The sequence below is a fragment of the Spodoptera frugiperda genome, chromosome 26, assembly GCF_023101765.2.
Source record: "Spodoptera frugiperda isolate SF20-4 chromosome 26, AGI-APGP_CSIRO_Sfru_2.0, whole genome shotgun sequence".
Classification (NCBI taxonomy): domain Eukaryota; kingdom Metazoa; phylum Arthropoda; class Insecta; order Lepidoptera; family Noctuidae; genus Spodoptera; species Spodoptera frugiperda.
In genome coordinates this window covers 4681934-4704067 of record NC_064237.1, presented here as the reverse complement: position 1 = coordinate 4704067, position 22134 = coordinate 4681934, and the positions used below count along the sequence as shown (strand labels likewise).

The window sequence follows — 22134 nt, the reverse complement described above, 5'->3', positions numbered from 1 at the left end:
CAACTTCTGAACCTTATAAAAATTCCTTTCTTTTCCTTTGGACTTGGTAGTTAGAATTGCAAACATATCGAGAAGACATGGATACTTCAATTTCCTGTTTAATAATAAGCATTACGAAAAGGACAATAAATAAAGACAAAATGTACATTAATTAATATTTATTGTAAAAATAATAAGATCATGGTATTATTTGTATATCCTTACGCAAACAAAATTATAATATTTAAATACACAAGTGTACATGAACTTAAAACTAGTCAGTCTCTGTTATTTCGACGCCACCAAGGAACTCCGGTCACATCTTCTGTGCATATATTTACTGTGGGTCTGTAATGTACAAAATATTCCTTTTAGTTCTCTATGATTAATCGTGTCTGTAATTGTCGTGTACTGTGTTTAAAATAGCAAAAAGATTGGAAATAATTCTCGGAGTTGTATTTGTTTTACATTATGGTATTAGAAGACATAAATATAAGTGTTCTCTGAGTTTGCACCATTCCTGCCATGTACGGAACATCATTAAACTATTCACCGTCTCGGACTTGTATACAAGTTCCGGATTTTCCTGCCGCCAGCTAACTACTATACAAGCTAATTATTTTAAATGTTTTAAAAATAAATGTACTGTGTATAACAGTTTCTTTTTTTTAGAATAACACTATCTAATTCCTTTATTTATTTTTCCTACGAAATAAGACCACCTTATTTGAATTAAAATTGGGAAAACAAACTCCGAAGACTTTTTGATCACCCGGTGGGCCTTTTATTATATATAAAATAAAATAAAACCACGGTATCAGACAGTGTTATTCTAAATATTAAAATGAAAAAAGAATCTGTTATATATACATATGTACATTTATTTTTATAACATAGGTAATTAAAATAATGAGCTTGTATCGAAGTCGTGTCGCTGGTAGCACGAAAATCCGGAATTTCGACACAAGTCCGTGGCAGTGAAAAGGTTAAAATGAATGACTTATTACGTCATTTATTTTTACCTTTTCACATTGTATATTTAAGTGTTATAAAAGGCTTTTAATTTGTTTCCTAGACTTGATTTTTGACTCATACAAATACATTAGACATGTTTTTGCCTTTCCAGAGAATTATTTCTAATCTATGTCTAAAATTGACTACTCTGTGTTAGTAAGCTAAAGTCTGGTTAACATTAACGAAATTAAATTGAATACTGAACTAATATATATAGCAAGTTAATTAAAAGCTTGTAAATACATTTCGAAAACAGTATTTAAAATATAAAACAAAAATATAAAAACAGAGATATGTATAAAGTACATATGATTTAATTAAAATTCATATATTTCAAATAATTCACATCTTTGATACCTGTATACTCGACTATGAGGTAATGTGGATGTCGACAAAAGGCAAGCTTGGGCAGGCGGTTCCTGTAAACAAAAACACATAATAAAAAAATATATTATTTTAACAATAAAAATTTGTAAATGCACATTAATTCTAACTAACCTGAATTGATTGCATTGGTATATGCATATTGGCACGCAGTTTCCTTTGTCTAATTTCACGGCGAACGCAGCATTGCACGCCAAGTAAAACGCCGCACACACAAGAAGATAAGCATCCTAAACAAACAGAAATAGCAAAACTGGTTGGTAAGAAAATCTTGTTACAATATTATTCTCACTGACCAATATATGGGTGGAGACAGAATAATTTTCCAAGAGATAAACATTTTGCATCTTCTTCAAAGACAATCAAAAACGTGTGTAGCATGAATTACCATTTTTGAGATACTGTAATTTTATCGCTCATCATCATCAATTAAAATCAGAAATATTATAAAAGTTGATAGCCTACCATATCCTAGTTGAGTCCCATATTTTTATTTCAGAATTATATTTGGATGATGTATATGTATGGAAATAAATATTTCACAAAAAATATAAAATGAAATTGTGATAATTTTTGTTTAGGACTATATTGACAAAAAGTTAATTACTATTCAATAGTTTTCTGCAATTGGCCTGGCTATGTTATAGTATATGTACTGACTACTGAATTTTTGAAATAAGTAAATATTTAGATAACTTTATAACTCACCTATATACACTAATACACCAAGATCTCCGTTGCGGTTTGTTCGCCTTAATACAATTCCAGCAATACAAAGAGATATTCCAGTCAGTATACCAACTACAAAGATAACCTGAAAAGAAATGGATATTATAACTAACTAATAAGAAGGGTATAAAATAGACATAATTTTACTCATACCAAATATAAAAATCACTGATTTTTTATCCATATTCATGTTTATTTGAATATGCTATTCTCCCAAATTACTGTTCCGATTTCAATAATTATTTTTGTGTTGAATAGTACATTTATTGAGAAAGGTTAGAGGCTATAGAACATATGACCACTACGAGCCGAGCAGCAGATAAAACGATTCTAGTAGCTTGTGTTTAATAAATTGAACCTTACCTGTAAAATATAATAGCAAACATATTCAAATCCAGGGCAATGACCTCCACAAGCTCCTATAATGGGAACTTCTGGACTAATGGAAGGTACAGGAGGTACAGGGGATCTGTTCACACCCTGTGTATGAGGCTCCACGTCACATAGAGGTAGTGAAAAAGCAGAGGCACACTGTGGAAACGAGTAAGTTTCTGTAGATGGCAGGTGTGTTGGAATTTTCTCTACTTTCTTGTAGCTGCGCCACGTTCCTCCACCATAGGGCGCCTGATATACTGGTGATGGTGGTCCATATTCTCGCGCAGTACCATTATAATAGTGAGGCAACTGGAATAAAATGTTTTATATAAAAAAACTGCTATAATTTTTTTGTTTACCGACATTTGGAAAGATCGAACTGGCTAAAAACTAATCGGATATTCATTTACGTACATGGTAAGCATTGTCCGATGTAGAACTATCGGTCCCTGCAACTTGATAGACTGGAGGATTGATATCCTCCGCCCACGGATACTTCGCCCTTTGTTGAGCAGCCGATGCAAATTGTTGTTCGCTCCTAGACACCACCGTTGTCTGGTAAGGGTGTACTGTGCGGGGAGATAATTGTTGCTTAAACATTCTTCTTTCCGATGTTACCTAAAATGCACAAAACATAGACGGATTTACACAATCCAACGTGGGATACAATGAAAATAAAATAATAGCAAGTTTAGTGTGTGTGGTGAATGAAACTTACCTCATAATGTGATGAAATGATTACTCATGTGTTACGTATTAGATTTTATAATGATTCTATACACTTTGGACATATTAAATCTAGAATATGAAGATGATACAACTCAATCATAAAAATGCAATAGTGTTTACTACTCATTGAGCAGTCACCGCCATGTTTTTGATTGTTTGATTTCGTTCGTTCGAGTGATGCTCGCTAACTCATTCATTCACCATTCTTTCAGTTTTATGTAGAGTAGTTGCGTATACGATAAGATTATTATAAATGTTTTTAAATAAAAGTTTTAAAACACTTCCTTTCTAGTATTGGTGTGTAATTTATGTAAAATTAGTATGTAGTAATATTTATTACTAAAGAAAAAAATCGCATAAAAACTAATGAATAATTATTATCACTGTATACTGAAATCTGCAGTCTGTGGGCAAATGACAGAAGTTTGACCGATACAAATCAAAACATTCATTCGTAAATGTCTAATGAATGTCTACACTTTTATTTTGTTATACTACGTATAAAATCACTCGAATACGACAAAATTGATCAAAGCATGAATATTGTGAGACCAAAATTAATTATATGTATGAAATGTGTGTGATTCCTGATGTATCACAACATGAATAGTGCCAGGTCCGGAACATTCTTAGAAGGAAGGTAACGATCAACGTCTCAACGGCTAACTATTCTGCTGTCTTGATATTGAAAGAAGAGCAAACAATGAAAACATGTGATTTGCTTAATTTTTAAAGATACTTTAATTAATTATGGTCGTTACTACTAACACGGACGGTGCAATGAGCACTTCCGACGCTGGTGAGAAGACCTACCCGGCCGCAAACTGTTACTGCAAAGATTATATTCGCGGTTGTTGCACTCGAGAAAACTGCAGATTCATACACGTAATACCTCCGAAGTCATGTTTAAAGGAACTGTTCAGATTTTGTCATGATTTTCAAAACAAAGGATGTTATAGACAAAACTGCAAATTCATACACAGCTCAGTAGAAGAAGAAGAAAATTTTTATGCTACAGGCAAGTTTCCCCATAGTACGCGAAATGCACCAGTGTGTCAGGCTTATACAGTGAATGCCTGCAACAATCAAGATTGTCAATATTTACATCCACCTGATGTGAGTGGACATGAAATTGTTCCCATACACAATGTACCCCCACCTCACCAGTTCACTCACCCACCGCCACCTCTGAAAGACGACGATTCTCCTCCAGAAGCGAAATTAAGAAGATTTACATATGAAGAAAATGGTATTGAAAACCAAGTTTTATCAACACAAAATTTGTGCTCAAATTGTGAAAATTTAGACCATAAAATAAAGTTACTACATGACAACATTAGTGTGCTTTTGAAAAAAATTGCAGATTTAACAGAAAAGAATGTGCAGTTAACTTCTATGAATGAATTTTTATTGGAACAGGCTGCCACTGTGAGAACTGGCCAGCCCTGTGTGATCACTTCAAGACATGGCACTTCAGCACCTGTATCCCTGGCAACTGTCAGTGTGACACCAGTAGTGAGCCTGGCAGGAGCACTACCTACGTTAGTTCCTGCTGCAGCAACTCCTAATTTGGCATTGGCTCCTGCAGCCTCTCGAGCACAATTATTAACTCCTGCTCCACAAATCTTAACAGTGAGCACGACACAACAGTTAATGGGGAATTCTGGTGCACTCATAGTCACTAGTGCTGGAGCTCAACAATTGATGCATGTCAGTGATTCTGGTACACTCATGGGTGGAGGGCAAACTGTTGTAGCAGTACCAGCTCAGTTGACTTTGGCACAACCTGCACAGCAACTTATGAGCAATGCATCACAAACTGCTGTTCAACAACTTGTCCAGCAATCAGCTCTACAACCACAACTAGGTCCTCAGCACCAAGCCACTCAGTATGCAACCCAGCAATCAGTACAACACTTGGCTGCAGCTCAGCAATCTGCTCAGCATCTTGCACAACAGTCAGCTCAACATTTAGCTGCTCAGCAATCTGCTCAGCATTTGGCAGCCCAACAGTCAGCCCAACACTTGGCAGCCCAACAGTCTGCACAACATATGGCAGCACAACAGTCTGCACAACATCTAGCTGCCCAGCAATCTGCACAGCATTTAGCAGTTCAACAATCGGCACAACATTTGGCAGCACAGCAGTCGGCACAGCATTTGGCTGCACAGCAATCAGCTCAACACTTGGCTGCACAGCAGTCTGCTCAGCATTTAGCTGCACAGCAGTCGGCTCAACACTTAGCTGCTGCAGCACAACAATCGGCGCAGCAACTAGCTGCGGCTGCCCAGCAATCGGCGCAGCAAATGGTGGCGCAGCAGTCGGCACAGCAACTGGCGGCTCAGCAGTCCGCCCAGCAACAGCTGGTACCCTCTGCGCAGCAGTTAGTCCATCAAACATCTACTCAGCAAATTACTATCTCTAGCACTAGTCAGCCCATGGCATTAAGTAATTCTCAGGCTCAGCCTATTACATTCCCTATGATATCACAAAGTATTCTGCCCCATTAAAAAATGATCAATAATTTTATAGTTATTGTTAATCAATCATTCATCATTATGGTAGTTAATTAGTTATGAGGCATAGCAGTCTGATGCTTAAATGCAAGAATTTAAATAATATGTAAATGATTCTCCAAAATAATGTTGCTTGTCGAGAATTTATTGTGCTTATAAACAATAACGAAAGCAGTATTTTTATGATATTATTGTAGGAGGAATCTAGGTAGACTGTGCACGCCTAACATAGTATATTGTTTATGTTAAAGGCACCCTGATGATAATTAGTTCAAGGTGAGTGTGTGCTGATATTACTTCATGATCTTACAGGGAACATACTGCGCTTTGTTCTAAATTTGCAAATCTCTGGTGTAATAGTGTCCTAAGATTGTTTTTGTTTTTATTTTATAGTTTCTAACTATTAAATTGAACAACCTTTGTGTCTATGTATGACAATGGACTTACACTGTATTTTTAAGTGGTGTGTTGCTTTGTATACGATAAATAATGTTAGTAATTGTTTGTTTTCATTAGTTATATCAATTTGTTTTAATACCTAGACTGAGTAAAGCAATCAAATGGTATTCTTAATACATTATGTATACCAGTACGAACTTACCAATATTGCTGATTGGCTTTAGAGGACTAAGAAATTAGGCATGTACCTATTCATGTAATTTATTTTTAATATTAAAATTTAAATACTTCAAAATCTTTATTTATTGATGAGAGTCCTTTACAAAACACCAATAATCGTAGTAAATATTTCTATCCGTCATTATTGAGGCTTCCTTATGTAGCATTCATGTTTCTTGTATTTTAGAAGCTTGCCGCGTACTCCAAGTATAAAATCTCCAGCGTTATCAAAAGCTATCGCTGTTACATTGTCGGGAGCGTTGTCGACTACCTTTATGTCTCCGGTATCATTTTCGTGGAAATACAGCAGGTCGTCACTTGCTACAAATACATTATTATTATGGACAGCGATTTGTGCCATTCCATCGTAGCTCACATTGCCGATACAAAGCGGAGATGAAAGAGAAGATTTCAATACATATAGTTTTCCATCCTTTATGTAATAAAAATTATTGTCGTCGTCAATGGTCAGTTCGTTCAGTGCTTCAAGACTGTTAAAGCGAATTCTTTTCATCATTTCGTCATCTAATAAGTATAGTTCTTCAACGCCATCATTGTTTTCAGTAACATATTTGTTGCTGTATTTGTCTACAAATATCATGTCCAACTTGAAGGTACTGCTAGAGACAGGAGTGGCGTAATGATTTTCGTAATTGTACTCAAAAATACCCTTGCCTGTGCCGAAATAGACTTTTTTCTCGTTCTTATCGATGGCTATTGAATAACTGATGTCTTCTGGTAAGCCTATACAATTTAAAAAATGATACAATTTTACTTTATGCTCCGACGGGGACAAGCAGAGGTAGGTAATGTAGGTAGGTAGGGTATATGCCAAATGCTCGCGGACGTATATAGGTTACGTGCGGAGGCGCATCGCCGGGGCGAAACTCAAAATGCTGCCGCGTCAGATCAGTGCGTGGCGGGATGAGCTCCGGCGGGATCTCATGGCGGAATGGAAGCAACGACTGTCGCAACCGAGGGCTGGGCTCGCTGTTATAGCAGCGGTAAGTCCCCTCTTTGAGGAGTGGCTAGAGAGGCGTCACGGCGTCCTCACCTACCGCCTGACGCAGGTGCTTACCGGACACGGAAGTTTCGGTAGGCACCTGTTTCGGATTCGGCGGGAGGAAACGCCCGGGTGTCGGCATTGCGTGGATCACCCGGAGGACACGGTGGAGCATACAGTAGCGGTGTGCCCTGCATGGGCTGAGCACCGCCGTGTCCTCAGGGATGTGATCAGCGACGGTGACCTCTCGCGTCCGGCTTTGGTTCAGGCCATGGTGCGGAGCGAGGGGGAATGGGACGCCGTCTCCTCCTTCTGCGAAGCAGTCATGCTAGCTAAGGAGGAGGCGGAGCGCGTGAGGGAACGATCCTCCTCACGCCCCAGCCGCCGCAGAAGACACTCCGGGCGTCGGGGATCGCGTGACGATCTCCGGCCACCGTAAGTGCGGGTCTGCGGACGGCGAGTAAGGGTAGCTCGCCGCCCGACCACAACCAGACCCGTTCTGCAACGGCGCGTCGCGTTCCGCGCGCGCCTCAAAGAGCCAGACCACCACAGATGGGGCCCAGTTGGGCTGATGCCTGATCCGGAGCTGCGGACAACGTAAAAGGTTACCGGGGCTCCGGCTCAAAGCAGGAGAAGGAACGGGGTGGTTTTTAGTCAGTAAGAGTCTGACACTCCCTCCCGCCTCACCCAAGGCGGGAGAAGTCATTGGATGATTTTCCCCCCTCAAAAAAAAAAAAAAAAAAACAAGATGCATTTAGAAACGACTCACCCGGTATTTTTTGAGGAGCGGTAGTTTTGAATTTGATTATGTTGGTGTTAAAGTAATATCCTTTATCGTTTAGTCCAGTTTCCACATAAAATATGTTGCCATAAACATCGTAGTGGGCGTCAGTAGGGTGCACATTACCGATATGATATGTATCAGTAACATTGTATCGATTATCATTGATCTTCAATTCCGCTTGGCACCCATCCCTCGGCAAGTCAAATGCGACGCAGAATTGAAACCAGAGTAGAATTGCTATCACAATGTCGAAATTACTCATTGTAGGAATGTTTAGAAGTGATCGACAAATAAAAAAATATGTTTACATGACCATATACTTCCACAATATGTGCCCGAGTGAGATGCATATAAAATGCTACTTCATATCAATTTTATAACAACGATATATTATTTATTACTAATGCGGGGGTACAATGACACAAATAAATAAAAATATCTACAATAATTAAAGTTCTATGTATTTATAAAAAGGAGATACATAGGTACATAAATTATACTATCATTTTAATTGCATTACAATATTACATTCTGCAATCTACTTTCTAGTAATAAATAGTGTTTTGCTTCAAGTTAATAATAGTCATAAATTATTATTCTACAACATATAAAATAAATAAAAATAATCCTAATTACTTTAAATAATAATACTTTTGATAATTTCATGTTAGCTTGCTAAATACTGCATAGTTCAGCAATGTGATTACAAAATCTAATATTCTATGTTTCATAATATGTACAAATTGAGCTTGACGCCGATTGCAACTAGTCGTGTCCTTTAATCAATTGAGATATAAAAAATTGGGTAATTAAAAAACAAGAAGGGTCTGATTAAAATAATAGCACCGAATTACTACGAAAAAAGACATTTTGAAAAAAACATTACTTCATATTACATTTTGATAAAAAAGAGAGCCCATTGTCTACGTAACAAAAACAATTATAATATAGGAACAATTATTCAAGCCGAAACAATATTTCTGAAACAAGATGTAGACAGGGTGTGAAAATTCAAAATCTAATTAGGCTGTCATTCAAGTAATAAAAAAATAATAGACACGTTTTTTAATTTTGCCATATATGGTATTTAAATAAAATGTAGTTAAGTTTAGGAATGAGAGGCCGTTACGTCACGATACCCTATAAGATACAGTAAATCGTGACACCACACGATATTTCAAATCAATGTACTATCGTAGAAAGTAGTGAATTTTACATAGGTATTTGACATTAAAAAAAGTTAGGATACTATCCTATTGTACTTAATTTTACTGCAACTTAGTAAATGGGTTATTCTTCAAAAAAGTCACAAAAAGTTAACGGCGTCATTATCCTCACCCAAAAGTTAACAATTCTGGCGATTGAAACACAAAATTTGGTTTCAATAAATTAAGCTGTGACACTGCTCTCAACCAATCAAATATAAATAAGGATGACAATAAGCTACGATGATGCTTAATAACGCGGGAGAATAATGATTTGTTAAATAAAAGTTAAAGTTTTTTGAAGAATCACCCAAATATTAACAATTTTCATCACAGTTGTCCTTGTCACTAGTCTCGTTTTCATTATTTGAATTTCCCGCTTGACACTTCAAGTACGACGGCAGACGGCCCTGTCTTTCGCCTTTAATTTTATGGATTTTCCATCTGTGTCCTTGTAAAATTTTTCTAGAACAAAATGTAAATAAATAAGTTAAGTCAATGTACTAATCTATAATACGTAAACATAACACTATGAATCATTAAATACACAATAACAATATTAATAAATAGCAATGTGATTAAAAGTACATATATGTATAACAATGATGGTTAGGTACAAATACTTACTTTGTATTAAACTTTTTACAACAGATATTACATTCAACAGTGCCTTGCCTTAAATGTATATCCTTAACATGCCTTTTCATATCATGTTGGTAGGAGAAAGCTTTATCGCAGTATGAGCACTGAAAAATAAAAAGTAAATTTTACCAAAAAAATACCTAGTTATTTTTATCTTTCGCGATCATAAGTGATTTCTGTCCATTGATCCATTGATGGGTATCAATGCCAAGTTAAAGTTAGATTCCCATTCCTAGTGAAATGTTCAGGGCTAACATTAATACAAGGCTAGGTTGATTAAAGTGTAAAGAAATTGATGGGAGAAATTAATAACAAAACATTCTAAACTAAAAATAACAGTTCACTCACGTAAATATATTCCTAAAAGCTCTACTAGTTTCGAGTCACAGAGGGACTCTACATCATGAGCTGCGTGCGCAGACGCTATGACAACGTCGCGCAGCCTACTGAGTGAGTAAACTGTTATTTAAGTTAATGACTCTCACGATAGTTGAAAATATAACAAAACATACCTTGAATGGTCTGGTATTGCTGTGCACGTGTCGCATATGTTTGGCCAAATTACTGGATGTAGTTGTTGCTTTAGGACATTGCGTGCATTTGAACGGTTTATCAGCTAAATGAGATCTCTTGTGCACCTTCAGCAAGTCCATTGTTCGTCCTTGATACGGACAAATGTCGCATTTATAGGGAAACACATTTTCATGGGTGGCCCTGTAAGTAGACATTTTCGAATATAAAAATGAGCTTACCTCAAATATTTTGAGTAAATTATGTAATATGTTGTTGTGTTGATTGCACCATGTTTGCCCCATATGTCGTTTTAAGGGTCCCCGTCATGACTTGAAACCAGATGAAAATCCAAAAGTTAATAATCCTGTTTAATGATTAACAGTACTTACTTATGTATTAATAGACTGGCATTAGAGAGTGCAGTCTTGCCACAGATGTCACACAGGAATTTCTTCTTAGTTACTTCCTCTGGTGGCTTTGCTTCTTGTGAGGGCCGAGCATTGCACTTGCTTATGTGGTTGGTGTAGTCAGACTGTTAGAACAGATGTTAATTATTACTAAACGTCATATACTTGTTGCCTGACTAGTGAGATTATTTAAATACATAAGTGAGCTACCCTTACATCAAACCATGGATACAATAAAAGAACGATTTATTTTCGTATAACAATGATAATGCGCCTTTAATCGCCGAAAGGATAGGCAGATATGCATTAATTTAAATGTTACACCTATTTTCGCAAGTTTTACTGTGAATTTCACTCATGTGTGAGCCTATTGTTTTAGACCAGGTATAATTCCAGCATCCACACTCTTGTGTTCTTTTTTTAAACTAAGCTTACCATAACATAAAACTCTTCAGCACACTTGCTGCATCGCCATAGAGAGAGAAGTTCTGAGTTATCTGTGGAGAATGTTGGTGATGGGACATTGTATGAGTCTTCACTATCAGCTTTTGGATCATTATTTTCTTCTAAATTTGCATTGTCTTGAATAAATTCTGTAAATAAAAAAATTGTTTCAACTTTATTTATAACAATTGTATAGTCATGGGTATATGATGGGTTTCTTTTTTCTGCTTCTGCCTTCTTACGCCAAGTATTATTTAAAGAAAGATTTCAATATTTTATTTGTTTATGATTTTAGATAATTATGTGGTACTGGTAAAAGTTTTATTAGTGTTATAAAGAGCATTGAATAAGAACATAATACTTTCATCGCTCCTTCTAGATTTAAAGCATGAATAAATTTTTTTTTTACTGAAATTTTCAGTTATAATTGGATTATTTTTCTTGTAAAACCTTACCTTGTTTTATAGTAACTTCAATCAAATGTTTATTATTCCTCTGGCACATTTCTCGGAACATTATACATCCATTCAACAGGTCCAAACAGCTTTGACACATATGTTTTGATAAATTATCAGCATTATTTAACTGAAAATACAAAATTATTTACATATAAGATTACAACATACCATAATATAAAAATGGGATGGCAATGGTATACCTTTGCCATCCCCTTTAAGTGGTATACCCAATTTTGTTTTATTTATTTTTAACCATGGTCGTTCCACTGCTGGACAAAGGTCTCCCTACCCTCCTTCCACTTCTCTCTGTGCAGAGCTTTCTGAGGCCAACCCTTATCGTGTCAAGTTCATCCCGCCATACTATACTCAATATTCAAGTATTATTTATTTTTTAACAGTTATGTTCTACTTAATAGGGTGTGAGCCTACTACCATATACAAGGTATCCTTATTAGATTATATTCTAGTAAAATAAAAACAATAATAAAAACTTACAACAATACCAGAAAAGTTCTGTATTTCTTCAGGAATATTTGGTTGATTGAAATTGTTAAATATTGGAATATCTCCCTTTTCATTGTTACATATCCTGCACATATTTATTAAGTTTATTGTCTCTCTTTTAGGTCTGGAAATGAAATAAACTTGAGTTATTATGACACTAATATGAAGACTAGATTAATAGTTAAGGTTGACTTGGATTTCTCAGTGATTTACAATTAGATTTATCTTATTCGGCTGGAGTAGAACATGTAAGGATTAGGTATAGTTATTCTACAGTATTTCTGAAATGCAGTACGTACGGTTTATACGTTTTTTTCATCCTGCTTTTCTTCTTTTTACTCTTCTGGAGTGCATTGGCATACAGCATTGATTTGAGCAATAAAAGAGAAGACATTGTTTTCTTATTTAAAAACCGTAACAAGAGCACAATTCAATCGCGACGGAAACAAGTTATTTACATTTTTGTATTTTTACAGTATATAACTATGTATTTGCAAAGTAGCAGTTGTTTATTGTTTATATCTTTACACTCATTATGAATCTCTATGGCTATCCTTTTCTAAACAAAAATCTCTTAAAAAAAGCTGTCAATGTCAAATTATTAATGACAAATGACAAGTGACAAATACATGCACATAGACAAAATTCCATCTAGCACGAAAAATTAAAAGTAAAAAAAACTTTTAATTTTGTCTATACATAAGTACATTTCAATAGAATGTGATTAATAAGTCTTCAGGATTGAAAATAAGTTATTGATAATTATTATTCTTCCAACGTGAAATTACATAATTATTTACCATACAACCGTTTACCAAATATTACAATAAGTTTCTATTACGCTTGTAACTTAGGTTTGTTTATGGTCCATAGAGACAGAATGCATTCATTAATGTCAGTTGTCAAATCATCAATCTGCGAGTTCGTGATTCTTGTAGTAAATAAACGAAAAATGTGAAATTTGAGAACATCACCTATCGTAAGAACGTAGGTTTTGGAACCATGGCAGTCTATTTAACGAAGAAAATGTTATCAAAGATGAATCAAGTGAAATATCCGTGCGGTTCGCCTGTAAAGATTGAGACAAGTAATCGTGATGATCCTTGGCCTAGCCTTATAAACGAGAGCAAGTAAGTGTTTACAATTACTCCGTAGCTTAGTGCTTAGAAATACTAACCGAAAGTTTTTATGTACACAGCTTTTAGTACTTGGGTTTATGAAGGTTCTAATATAGGTAATTGTTTATTCATTTGCAGCAATAAGGTGTTGCATCTGTCCAAGGAGATGATATGTAGAGTGTGTGCCAGAAGTGCCTGCCATCCCCTGAGTGATCGAATCAACGGCTACGATATTATGAGTGCTATACGAAGTGTTTGTAATATTACAGTAAGTATCAGTCATGTCACCAATTGGAATCCTATGTTAGACTATAAATTCAGAAATTTTACAGAAAGTTGGGTTATAGTTCTCTAAGATATTGCTAGACTAATAGAAGCAGTAAATATCTAATAGGATTAAAATATAATTCAGATCAGAAAAAAATAAAACAAGTTGGCTCCCAGATCCTAATTGGATGTACATATTTATTGTTATTGCTTTTTTGTGCATCACTAATGCTTGTCTTTACATTATCTTACAGATAGAAGTTGATGATTCCTTGCCGAAGTTCATTTGTACTGAATGTTTGGAAAACCTGAAGAATGCAATAAATTTCAAAACAACATGTGAAGCATCTGATAAGAAATTTAAGAAAATATTAAATCCAACAGGTATCATGTTTTATTCAACTTTAGGGTCTCTTTCACTAATTAAGTTTCTTGTTGATAAACCTACAAATACATGTATGGAAGGCTCATGAAATTATCCACCAGTTAGACTAATAGGAACAAAAGTAACTCCAACACCTATGTTTGTGTGTAAACACAAACACCTACATTTATGTTTGCATAGTTGGAGTATAGTGTTTACATGTGGTATGAAAATTGTAGCTACTGTAAGCTTCTTGTATAATATAGTAATTTTATTTGTCATCTAGTGTTTAAAATCTTTTTAGATGTTCCTTCTTTATTTATGTAATAATACTGTTTTTTTGACAGGAAATCCAGTGACACCATCATATCCCTATTCTAAACATGACTTCCAACTAATACTGCATCAGATGAAGAAGAAGAGGATGGAGATTCAGGAACAGGCTGCTCAGGAACAGATGAGGCGGGAAAGACAAATGCAACAAAAGAAACAACCTAAAGTGAAACAGTTCAAGTGTTCACCTTGTGATCTGACATTCCCTAGTAAGGTTTGTATTATGATATTCAATAATAATATTATCTACTTATAACTTTATTGCATTTCACATTCAAAATATTATACTTCTTAGGCCAAGATCATTCATTCTTAGAGAAGATAGAAATAAAAACACCATACTATGATCAATGCATTTTACAATCAATCAATGCAATTCTACAATTGAATTTTACCTAGATTTATTATTTAACTAGCTGTGCCCGCGACTTCGTCCGCGTGGAATAGTTATTTTAGGCATTATATTTATTTTTGCAAACAACTTTCTCAGCTTCATAAATTATAGCTGTTACCCACGGTTAACTTGTGCATTGAAAATCCGTGATAGCACTGGATTATGATTATAAGGAAAAATCCACACTAATTTCTATACTATTATGTGTTTCCACTGTTTTCCGGAAACCTGCGCCTTTAGGTTGGGTAACCGTCACCCCGGTTTGTGTTTCTGAAATAAAATTCCTAGGGTACTTTATAGATGGGCTCGCTACATACGCGTTGTAGCAGTGGTAAGTCCCCTCTTTGAAGAGTGGCTTGAGAGGCGTCACGGCGTCCTCACCTACCGCCTGACGCAGGTACTTACCGGACACGGAACTTTCAGTTGGTACCTGTTTCGAATTCGGCGGGAGGAAACACCCGGGCTTTTCGTCTGGGTGTCGTCATTGCGAGGACCGCACGGAAGATATGGTGGAGCATACAGTGGCGGTGTGCATTGCATGTGCTGAGCACCGCCATGTCCTTAGGGATGTGAATGGCGACGGTAACCTCTCACGTCCGACTCTAGTTCAGGCCAAGTTGCGGAGCGAGGGGGAAAGGGACGCCGTCTCCCCTTCTGCGAAGCAGTCATCCTAGCTAAGGAGGAGGCGGAGCGCATGAGGGAACGATCCTCATCACGCCCCAGCCGCCGCAGCACCAGATCGGGCATCAGCCCGATCCGGTGCTGCAGACAACGTAAAAGATTACCGGTGCCCCGGCTCAAATCAGAACGGGGTGATTTTTACACTCCTTCTCGCTTCACCCAAGGCAGGAGTAGCCAACGGATGATTTTCCCCCTCAAAAAAAAAGAAAGAGTACTTTCTAGAATAAAATAATGTTTTCTTTCATACATGGTGACGCAAGGTTATGAAATCCTTAAGGACCATATATTTATACCCTATCATATTTTTATGACAATAAATTTAAGAATTGGATTTTTTTGTTTGTCAAATGTTTCAGCCGATATTATTGCACTATACGTAGAATCTGGTTGTACTTTGTTAGACAGCCACAATAAAATGTGGGCTGTAAACAAACGCTTTCGATGGTCAATGATCAAAAAATGTTTTACTTCGTTAGTAAGACTATAACTCCGCGTCGTTCGCAAACAATGCCTCTCCTCCTGGCAGCGTCGTGTTTCGCACATCATGCGGCGCGGGTGAATTTTATATCGGAGTTATTTTAAAATTGTAATATCTTCTAAGATGTTTATTGAAGTTTAGTGATGTCAAAGACAATTTTGTTCACAATTAAATACTCTTAATGAACAACACATTTATTTCGATAAAGATTAATATTTTTTCGTTACTACAACTCTTAACAAATAATGCATTAATTTCAATCCAGTTTGATTACCATAAAAACGATTCTAGTAAGTTAATCCTAAAAGATAGACTTATACTGTCGCGGACTTTTATTTTAGATCATTTTAAGAGGAATAATTCTTTCATACATATAATTTTCGTATCTTGAACCATTTTCGCAGCGCACGCAACGGAAGCCCTCAAGAATTAATAATTTCCTCCGTTTTGTCCACATTTTCCATTATTTCTTCGCTCCTAATAGTTATAGCGTGATGTTTTATAGCCTATAGCCTTCCTCGATAAATGGACTATCCAACACAAAAAGAATTATTCAAATTGGACCAGTAGTTCCGGAGATTAGCGCGTTCAAACAAAAAAACAAACTCTTCAGCTTTATAATATTAGTATAGATTACTGCATTGCACTGTGACTGTACAGTTGATATGGTGGTTGGGGAACTGACCACTGCACAACATATTGTGGGTTCAGACCCCGCACGGAGTGACTATTCCATCCATAAATTGTTGTTTTGAATCTGGGTGTGATGTCTATGTGCGTTTACAACTTGTGTATTTGTAAACGCACACACAACAAAGGATAAGATCCAAGTTTTTATACATAGTTACAACCCAAGCTAATAAAATCGTGTTAAAAAAATATTTCCTACTTAGGCCGAGTTGATGGATCACCGACGGGAGCGGCAGTGTATGCGGCGCGCGTGTGATATCTGTGGCCAACTTGTACTGAGCATCGCCCAACACATGCGCCACATACACAAGCAGACTGTGCCACATCAGTGCCCTACTTGTGGCAAGGAGTTCCCTATTATTGCTAGACTTAAGAATCACATGTAAGTAAAATCATAAGATTTAAAAATTCACTAAAATAGTGGCTTCTTTATTCGATATATGGTTGTCTGTTAGTTGTACCAATTATAGATAAAATACATTTAACTACTATGTAAAAGTTATAACTAAAATTGTGACAAAAAAACTATACAAGCACTTCACTAACGAACAGACTGACAGACTATTTATTTGTGGACATTTCAAAAGTACCTGATAATGGTTTAGTTGAAGTAAATGCTTTGATTTTTGACTATAGCTACTGTGAGGCTTTAAGAAAGAACTCTAAAAACTTCAAAGTGTCACGAGACATCTGCCATGTTCTTATATTTGAGCTTTTAATTAACTATAACCAGTATAACCTTCATTATTTTCGTGCAGGTTGGTCCACACAAACACGTTCAACTTCTTCTGCGACCTGTGCCCATACAGGTGTAAACACAAATACTACCTAGTGATGCACATGCGCACACATACCGGTGAGAAACCGTACAAGTGTACTGAGTGCACTGCTACCTTCGTCAACCCTTCCAATCTCAACAAACACAAGCTCACCCATCAGGCTAAACAATTTAAGGTAAGTTATACTTGTTAAGTTTAATGTTATTACTTATTAGTGATGGTAGGTAAATGACCTTGGCATATTCGTTAGGAAACCCTAAAAAATATTTTGCCATATACCAACTAAATAAAAACATATGTAACAACTAAAGGGCCTGAACAGGCCCTTTAGTAAAAAAATTAAATTTAGTTGAACTGAAAAAGCTAAACTAAAAGTATTGAATCGTCTAGTGACGAAATGGGTGAAAGACATGGTTGAATAAAAAAATACGAGGAGACTAGATATGCCAACACTTGAACACATATCACACACAAAGCGGTAAACAAACAATATACCCAATCTGCTTAATTAAAGTCTTAGCAAAACCCTAACGACCCGAAAACGTCAAAAACGTATGGCGTCTCCCTCGTCAGCGAAAAATATGATAGCGTTAGAGTAACGAAATGATCAAATATTTTTTGTCCTTAGTGCGTTCTTTGCGAAAAATCGTTCCGCACGAGCACGGCGCTTCGGGAGCACCACGAGGCCACGCATATGAACATCAAACATACATGTAACTACTGCGGACGTGACTTCTGTTACAAGTAAGTACGAAAAAATCTAAAGAAATCATTCTCTCTGTTAGATATGAGATATGTCTACATTTCTTTATTTTTCGTATTAAGTTTTGCCTGTTTTTCACGATATTTAATAGAGAAAAGGTTTGAAAGAAACAACATTTACTTGTACAGTAAAATATTCTTTAAACACTTATGATAATAATTAATTATTATATTAATTGTTTAATTGTCACACAAAATGTTACAAACAAGCTAAAGTAATTAAAACTAGAGTTATGAAACTGTGCTTGCTATTTGCCTACGAGTCTTGTAATATTAACTGAACTGTCAACTAAACTACAACAAAGACTACAAGTTAGACCTTTAACTTAATTTTACGTACAGATAAAGTTCTAAGTGCTCTCGTGTGACGCGCTGTCCAACTATGTTGCCTTTGACATATTAAAATTGGTTTAAAAACTGGGACTATGAAAATGAATATTCGCAAATAAAAAAAAAAACAAGTACTTAACTTTATATTCATTTAAATAGTTAATGTTGTTGTTTATTATTATTATTATGTCAAGAAGCACTCAGCAAACTTCGAAAGCACAAACCCCAGAACCCCTAAGGTATCTTATAAATTGGCGCCGCGCATTAGGAGTAACATAGTAATGCGCTTTGTTCAGATGCATTAGCAACTAGAGTGCAAACGTGTATAACTTGTATTTAAACAACAATAGAAGACAATAATACTAAAGGGATACAAGGTTAAGGGTGCTTTTCCGCCAGAAATGTGCTATGCTACGTTGCTGTGGATGTTTCGCTTCCACTAATCATATTCATTGCTCAGCACTGGTGGAAACATACTCAGCTATGTTTTTTATATGGAAAGATACGTGCTATAGATAAATGTGTGCATGTTGTGGATACGTGCTATGGATGTGTGCTGTGGATGGCTTTCCTACTATAGATACATCGCATACTCGAACTGCTTATCTTCCTCGCACAGCTACATAGCTTAATATCGGTGGAAACGGTCACATAGTTTCACAGCTTAACTATTACATCTTCGAAGCATAGCAACATAGCACATCTCTGGTGGAAAAGCACCCTAATGCTTAAAGTATTTGAGGATTTTCCTACATTTATTATTTATTTATACCATCACACGAAAATATAATAAGAGCACAGCTGTGTACGTGTTAATAAATCTGATCAAGCCAAGCAAGCAGTCTCAGTACAACGTTATTAGTGAGAGATTTTATATGCTCCTGACAATATAATCTTGTTTCTTATCCACGTCTATCGTGTCGGCTTGCCACGATTAACTCATGGATTTCTAGTTCTACTATGAAGAATAAATTGTTTCTAAATTATGAAATTAAAAGAGGTTTGAAGCAAACCTAGTTACATAAATACATATTTACAAAGACGTGTGAAATTGCAGTTTTCTTTAGATTTTTAACAAAACGTCAACTAAATACTCTGCCTATTTAGTTGCTACAAATAGATCCCTTACTAACGATAAAGTAGATACGTGACTTAACTGACGATTAAAAAATATTCTAACCTCGCCCTTAGGTCGGACTTACGCAAGCATGAAATAAGGAACCACAACCGGATGAAACGTGACTATGTAGGCGGGGAGCCGACGTACAAGCAAGTGGAGAGGATGCAGAAGATGCAAGAGACTGATGAGATGGACAAGTGGCGCTCGCAGGAGATGGCCATGGCGCAGGTGCCGGTGCCACAGAACACGTACATCGAACAACAGCCCAAGGAGTACATCTCCAATCACACCCTGTTCTACCCCGATGTCGGTATGCTGCAGCCGCAACAGCCGCAGCATCCACATATGAGTGAGTTTGTTTTGTGTTTCAGATTATTTTAACGCATACGTTTTAAGGTCAATTTCTATCGCGATACAAGTATGTACTTAACTTGTTTTGATTTGAATGAGCTAGAAAACACCAAATGTTTTAGGTGCAGCGTTACCCATTTCAATATAAAGCGACGACAATATATTCCATTGATTGAAAAAAAAAACAATTTACTTATAAATGTAGGTATGTAATTCCATATTCATCCATTTCGTACTTTGTGTCTGTACACGACACGTTATATTCTCACCTGTGTCGCGACTCGTGCCTTACGCAAAGGTTCAGTGGACCGCGTTGAAAAGCGCGCCGACCCGCAACTCTAGAGCCGCTTGTTGTGTGACGATAATATCATTTGTGTATTTATTAATACTCGGAGGCGACCAACCATCGATTTACCGTAATTTATATTCATTTACAAGCGTCCCACTTTTCTTAATTATATTATGTTAACAGTGTTTGTGCTGATTTATTTATTACTTAGCTTAGAAGCAGACTAGTCTCTCTCTAACATAAAAACCTAATAGCTGACCTACTCTGAGGCTATACATATACTTATTTACAATGTTTAGTCACTGATTGTGGAATCAACGCAAAATTGACGTGACGTCGTCGACCACAGTTTTTATTTCAATTGTTATAGTTCTATATTGTAACTAGTGGTCGCCTAGTGGCCGAAATTCGACCATATATGATTTAATTTACAATACCACTTAACGTACGTTGAAGGATAATTTTTATTTAACTCAAACTCTTTTATAAAACTCTTTTCATATGAGACGTGAGAATATCATCGCAATATCTATCGATTTTGACGTTTTGTCAAATACGATCAGATACTATGCATGTGTGTGTAATGTTTTATTTATTGATTTAATGTACTTTATAAGCATTATTTTTGAAAAATATTAGCGCTATGCACTTCTCCTACACATAAACTATAAGTGTACCAAATTTTATGCTCCTACGTCCGCGCAATTTTCGTAAAAAGAATTACAAAGTTTTTGCTTCACGTATTAATATATAGATATCTGTTTAACCAGTCATAGTTAAAATAGTGATCTAATAATCACGGGCTTAATGAGAAGAAAGTTTACTGCACTCAACAATATCTGACATTTTGTTATTCTTTCAGTTCAACAACACACTGTAGAGCTGACCCTGTAAGTATAATGTTTATTGCTTGTAAATGTAGGAATTTATTTATAAATTCTGTTGTAATTTAGAAAAAAGGTTACAGGCCTTATTGGGCTAGACATAGGGTTCATTTTATTAAGACTTCACGTAAATTAGATTCGTTTGATGAAGATATAAAAGATCTTACTTTTTATTAAATTTTTATTGACGTGACATCTGTTCTATCATAAAAGGACAGATTTAAGTGCTTTTTTTATTAATGTATTCTGAATAGACTCGGAAACTAACAGGCTGATTTATAATTTACCATTAAGTATTTGTTTAAATTATATTGATTACTCTTTTATGCCAATATTCCTACAAAATCGGGACTTACTCGAGAGAGTTATAAATACCCCGCGGCCGAAGCTGCAGGCGGAATACTAGGCCGGTTTATCGGTAATTTAATTCTATTTCCTTCATTACAGGCCTGAACTGGGAATGAAAAAAGACGACGTGAAGTTGTACGAAGCCCAGCAAGGAATCGGATATTACTAAGATTATGCATTTATATATTCTCAGAGCATATTATTTAGTATTTACATTAGTTATCTACTATGTACGAGTTACACGTGTTTATCCATGAATTAAATGCTTTATATTGTTTAACCGAGCTAAATCATGTAACACTGAAGTTATAATAAAGATAATTATTATATTCTATACATAGTACAAAATTTAACTTTTTATTTTTTTATCCCTTTTCGGACCTTGTAACAGTAACGCAAGAACCCCGAGTAACTGATGGCGATCATATTACATGAATAAAATACAAACAAAAATGAAATATCCCGGTAATATAATTTTATTCCGACATAAAATATCGCTAGAAAAGCAAGTGTTCAGATTATCGATTTATAGTATTGCGTATTATGTTTTGTGAAATGTTTCGGAGGTAAACCAAGCTTAGTCGATTCATATCCCTTATAGCGTACATTCAATGGAATCTGTCGTAGAAACCGCCTCTAAT

At 35.8% G+C, this 22134-nt stretch overlaps 5 protein-coding genes across 5 annotated transcripts; 2 read left to right on the top strand and 3 right to left on the bottom strand.

Moving 5' to 3' along the window:
* Nucleotides 1-143: 143 nt before the first annotated feature.
* On the bottom strand, nucleotides 144-3393 carry LOC118264126 (uncharacterized). Its single transcript, XM_035576524.2, has 7 exons — nucleotides 3200-3393; nucleotides 2896-3099; nucleotides 2470-2790; nucleotides 2086-2191; nucleotides 1492-1607; nucleotides 1351-1412; nucleotides 144-327 (listed from the first exon to the last, which is right to left on the bottom strand). Exons 2-7 carry the CDS (start codon nucleotides 3079-3081, stop codon nucleotides 258-260), a joined length of 861 nt encoding a protein of 286 aa, XP_035432417.1. The 5' UTR covers nucleotides 3082-3099; nucleotides 3200-3393; the 3' UTR covers nucleotides 144-257.
* A 190-nt stretch (nucleotides 3394-3583) lies between these two features.
* LOC118264118 (probable basic-leucine zipper transcription factor P) lies at nucleotides 3584-6421 on the top strand. The gene has a single exon (XM_035576517.2). It carries the CDS (start codon nucleotides 3961-3963, stop codon nucleotides 5719-5721), a length of 1761 nt encoding a protein of 586 aa, XP_035432410.1. The 5' UTR covers nucleotides 3584-3960; the 3' UTR covers nucleotides 5722-6421.
* LOC118264124 (uncharacterized) lies at nucleotides 6372-8487 on the bottom strand. Its single transcript, XM_035576522.2, has 2 exons — nucleotides 8118-8487; nucleotides 6372-7089 (listed from the first exon to the last, which is right to left on the bottom strand). The coding sequence occupies exons 1-2, from the start codon at nucleotides 8392-8394 to the stop codon at nucleotides 6488-6490; spliced, it is 879 nt and encodes a 292-aa protein (XP_035432415.2). The 5' UTR covers nucleotides 8395-8487; the 3' UTR covers nucleotides 6372-6487.
* Nucleotides 8488-8572: 85 nt separating this feature from the next.
* LOC118264120 (zinc finger protein 271) lies at nucleotides 8573-12866 on the bottom strand. The gene is made up of 8 exons (XM_035576519.2): nucleotides 12605-12866; nucleotides 12297-12429; nucleotides 11799-11928; nucleotides 11335-11492; nucleotides 10882-11024; nucleotides 10492-10693; nucleotides 9965-10083; nucleotides 8573-9802 (listed from the first exon to the last, which is right to left on the bottom strand). Exons 1-8 carry the CDS (start codon nucleotides 12697-12699, stop codon nucleotides 9655-9657), a joined length of 1128 nt encoding a protein of 375 aa, XP_035432412.1. The 5' UTR covers nucleotides 12700-12866; the 3' UTR covers nucleotides 8573-9654.
* Nucleotides 12867-13190: 324 nt separating this feature from the next.
* Nucleotides 13191-21841, top strand: LOC118264119 (zinc finger protein 675). Its single transcript, XM_050705064.1, has 10 exons — nucleotides 13191-13435; nucleotides 13562-13691; nucleotides 13945-14074; nucleotides 14402-14601; nucleotides 16834-17012; nucleotides 17389-17584; nucleotides 18038-18153; nucleotides 19693-19970; nucleotides 21124-21151; nucleotides 21593-21841. The coding sequence occupies exons 1-10, from the start codon at nucleotides 13308-13310 to the stop codon at nucleotides 21660-21662; spliced, it is 1455 nt and encodes a 484-aa protein (XP_050561021.1). The 5' UTR covers nucleotides 13191-13307; the 3' UTR covers nucleotides 21663-21841.
* The last annotated feature ends 293 nt before the right edge of the window (nucleotides 21842-22134 follow it).

Coding starts and splice junctions, on each gene's coding strand:
- LOC118264126 (XM_035576524.2), bottom strand. CDS start 3,081: ATGTTTAAGCAACAATTATCTCCCCGCACAGTACACCCTTACCAGACA. Junction 2,791..2,895: donor CATCGGACAATGCTTACCAT/GTACGTAAATGA, acceptor ATTTTATTCCAG/TTGCCTCACTATTATAATGG. Junction 1,413..1,491: donor TACCAATGCAATCAATTCAG/GTTAGTTAGAAT, acceptor TTTTGTTTACAG/GAACCGCCTGCCCAAGCTTG.
- LOC118264119 (XM_050705064.1), top strand. CDS start 13,308: ATGGCAGTCTATTTAACGAAGAAAATGTTATCAAAGATGAATCAAGTG. Junction 13,436..13,561: donor AGCCTTATAAACGAGAGCAA/GTAAGTGTTTAC, acceptor ATTCATTTGCAG/CAATAAGGTGTTGCATCTGT. Junction 17,013..17,388: donor GCTAGACTTAAGAATCACAT/GTAAGTAAAATC, acceptor ATTTTCGTGCAG/GTTGGTCCACACAAACACGT.
- LOC118264124 (XM_035576522.2), bottom strand. CDS start 8,394: ATGAGTAATTTCGACATTGTGATAGCAATTCTACTCTGGTTTCAATTC. Junction 7,090..8,117: donor CGCTCCTCAAAAAATACCGG/GTGAGTCGTTTC, acceptor TAAATTGTATAG/GCTTACCAGAAGACATCAGT.
- LOC118264118 (XM_035576517.2), top strand. CDS start 3,961: ATGGTCGTTACTACTAACACGGACGGTGCAATGAGCACTTCCGACGCT.
- LOC118264120 (XM_035576519.2), bottom strand. CDS start 12,699: ATGTCTTCTCTTTTATTGCTCAAATCAATGCTGTATGCCAATGCACTC. Junction 11,929..12,296: donor AGAACTTTTCTGGTATTGTT/GTAAGTTTTTAT, acceptor TTGTATTTTCAG/TTAAATAATGCTGATAATTT. Junction 11,493..11,798: donor TGAAGTTACTATAAAACAAG/GTAAGGTTTTAC, acceptor TTTTATTTACAG/AATTTATTCAAGACAATGCA.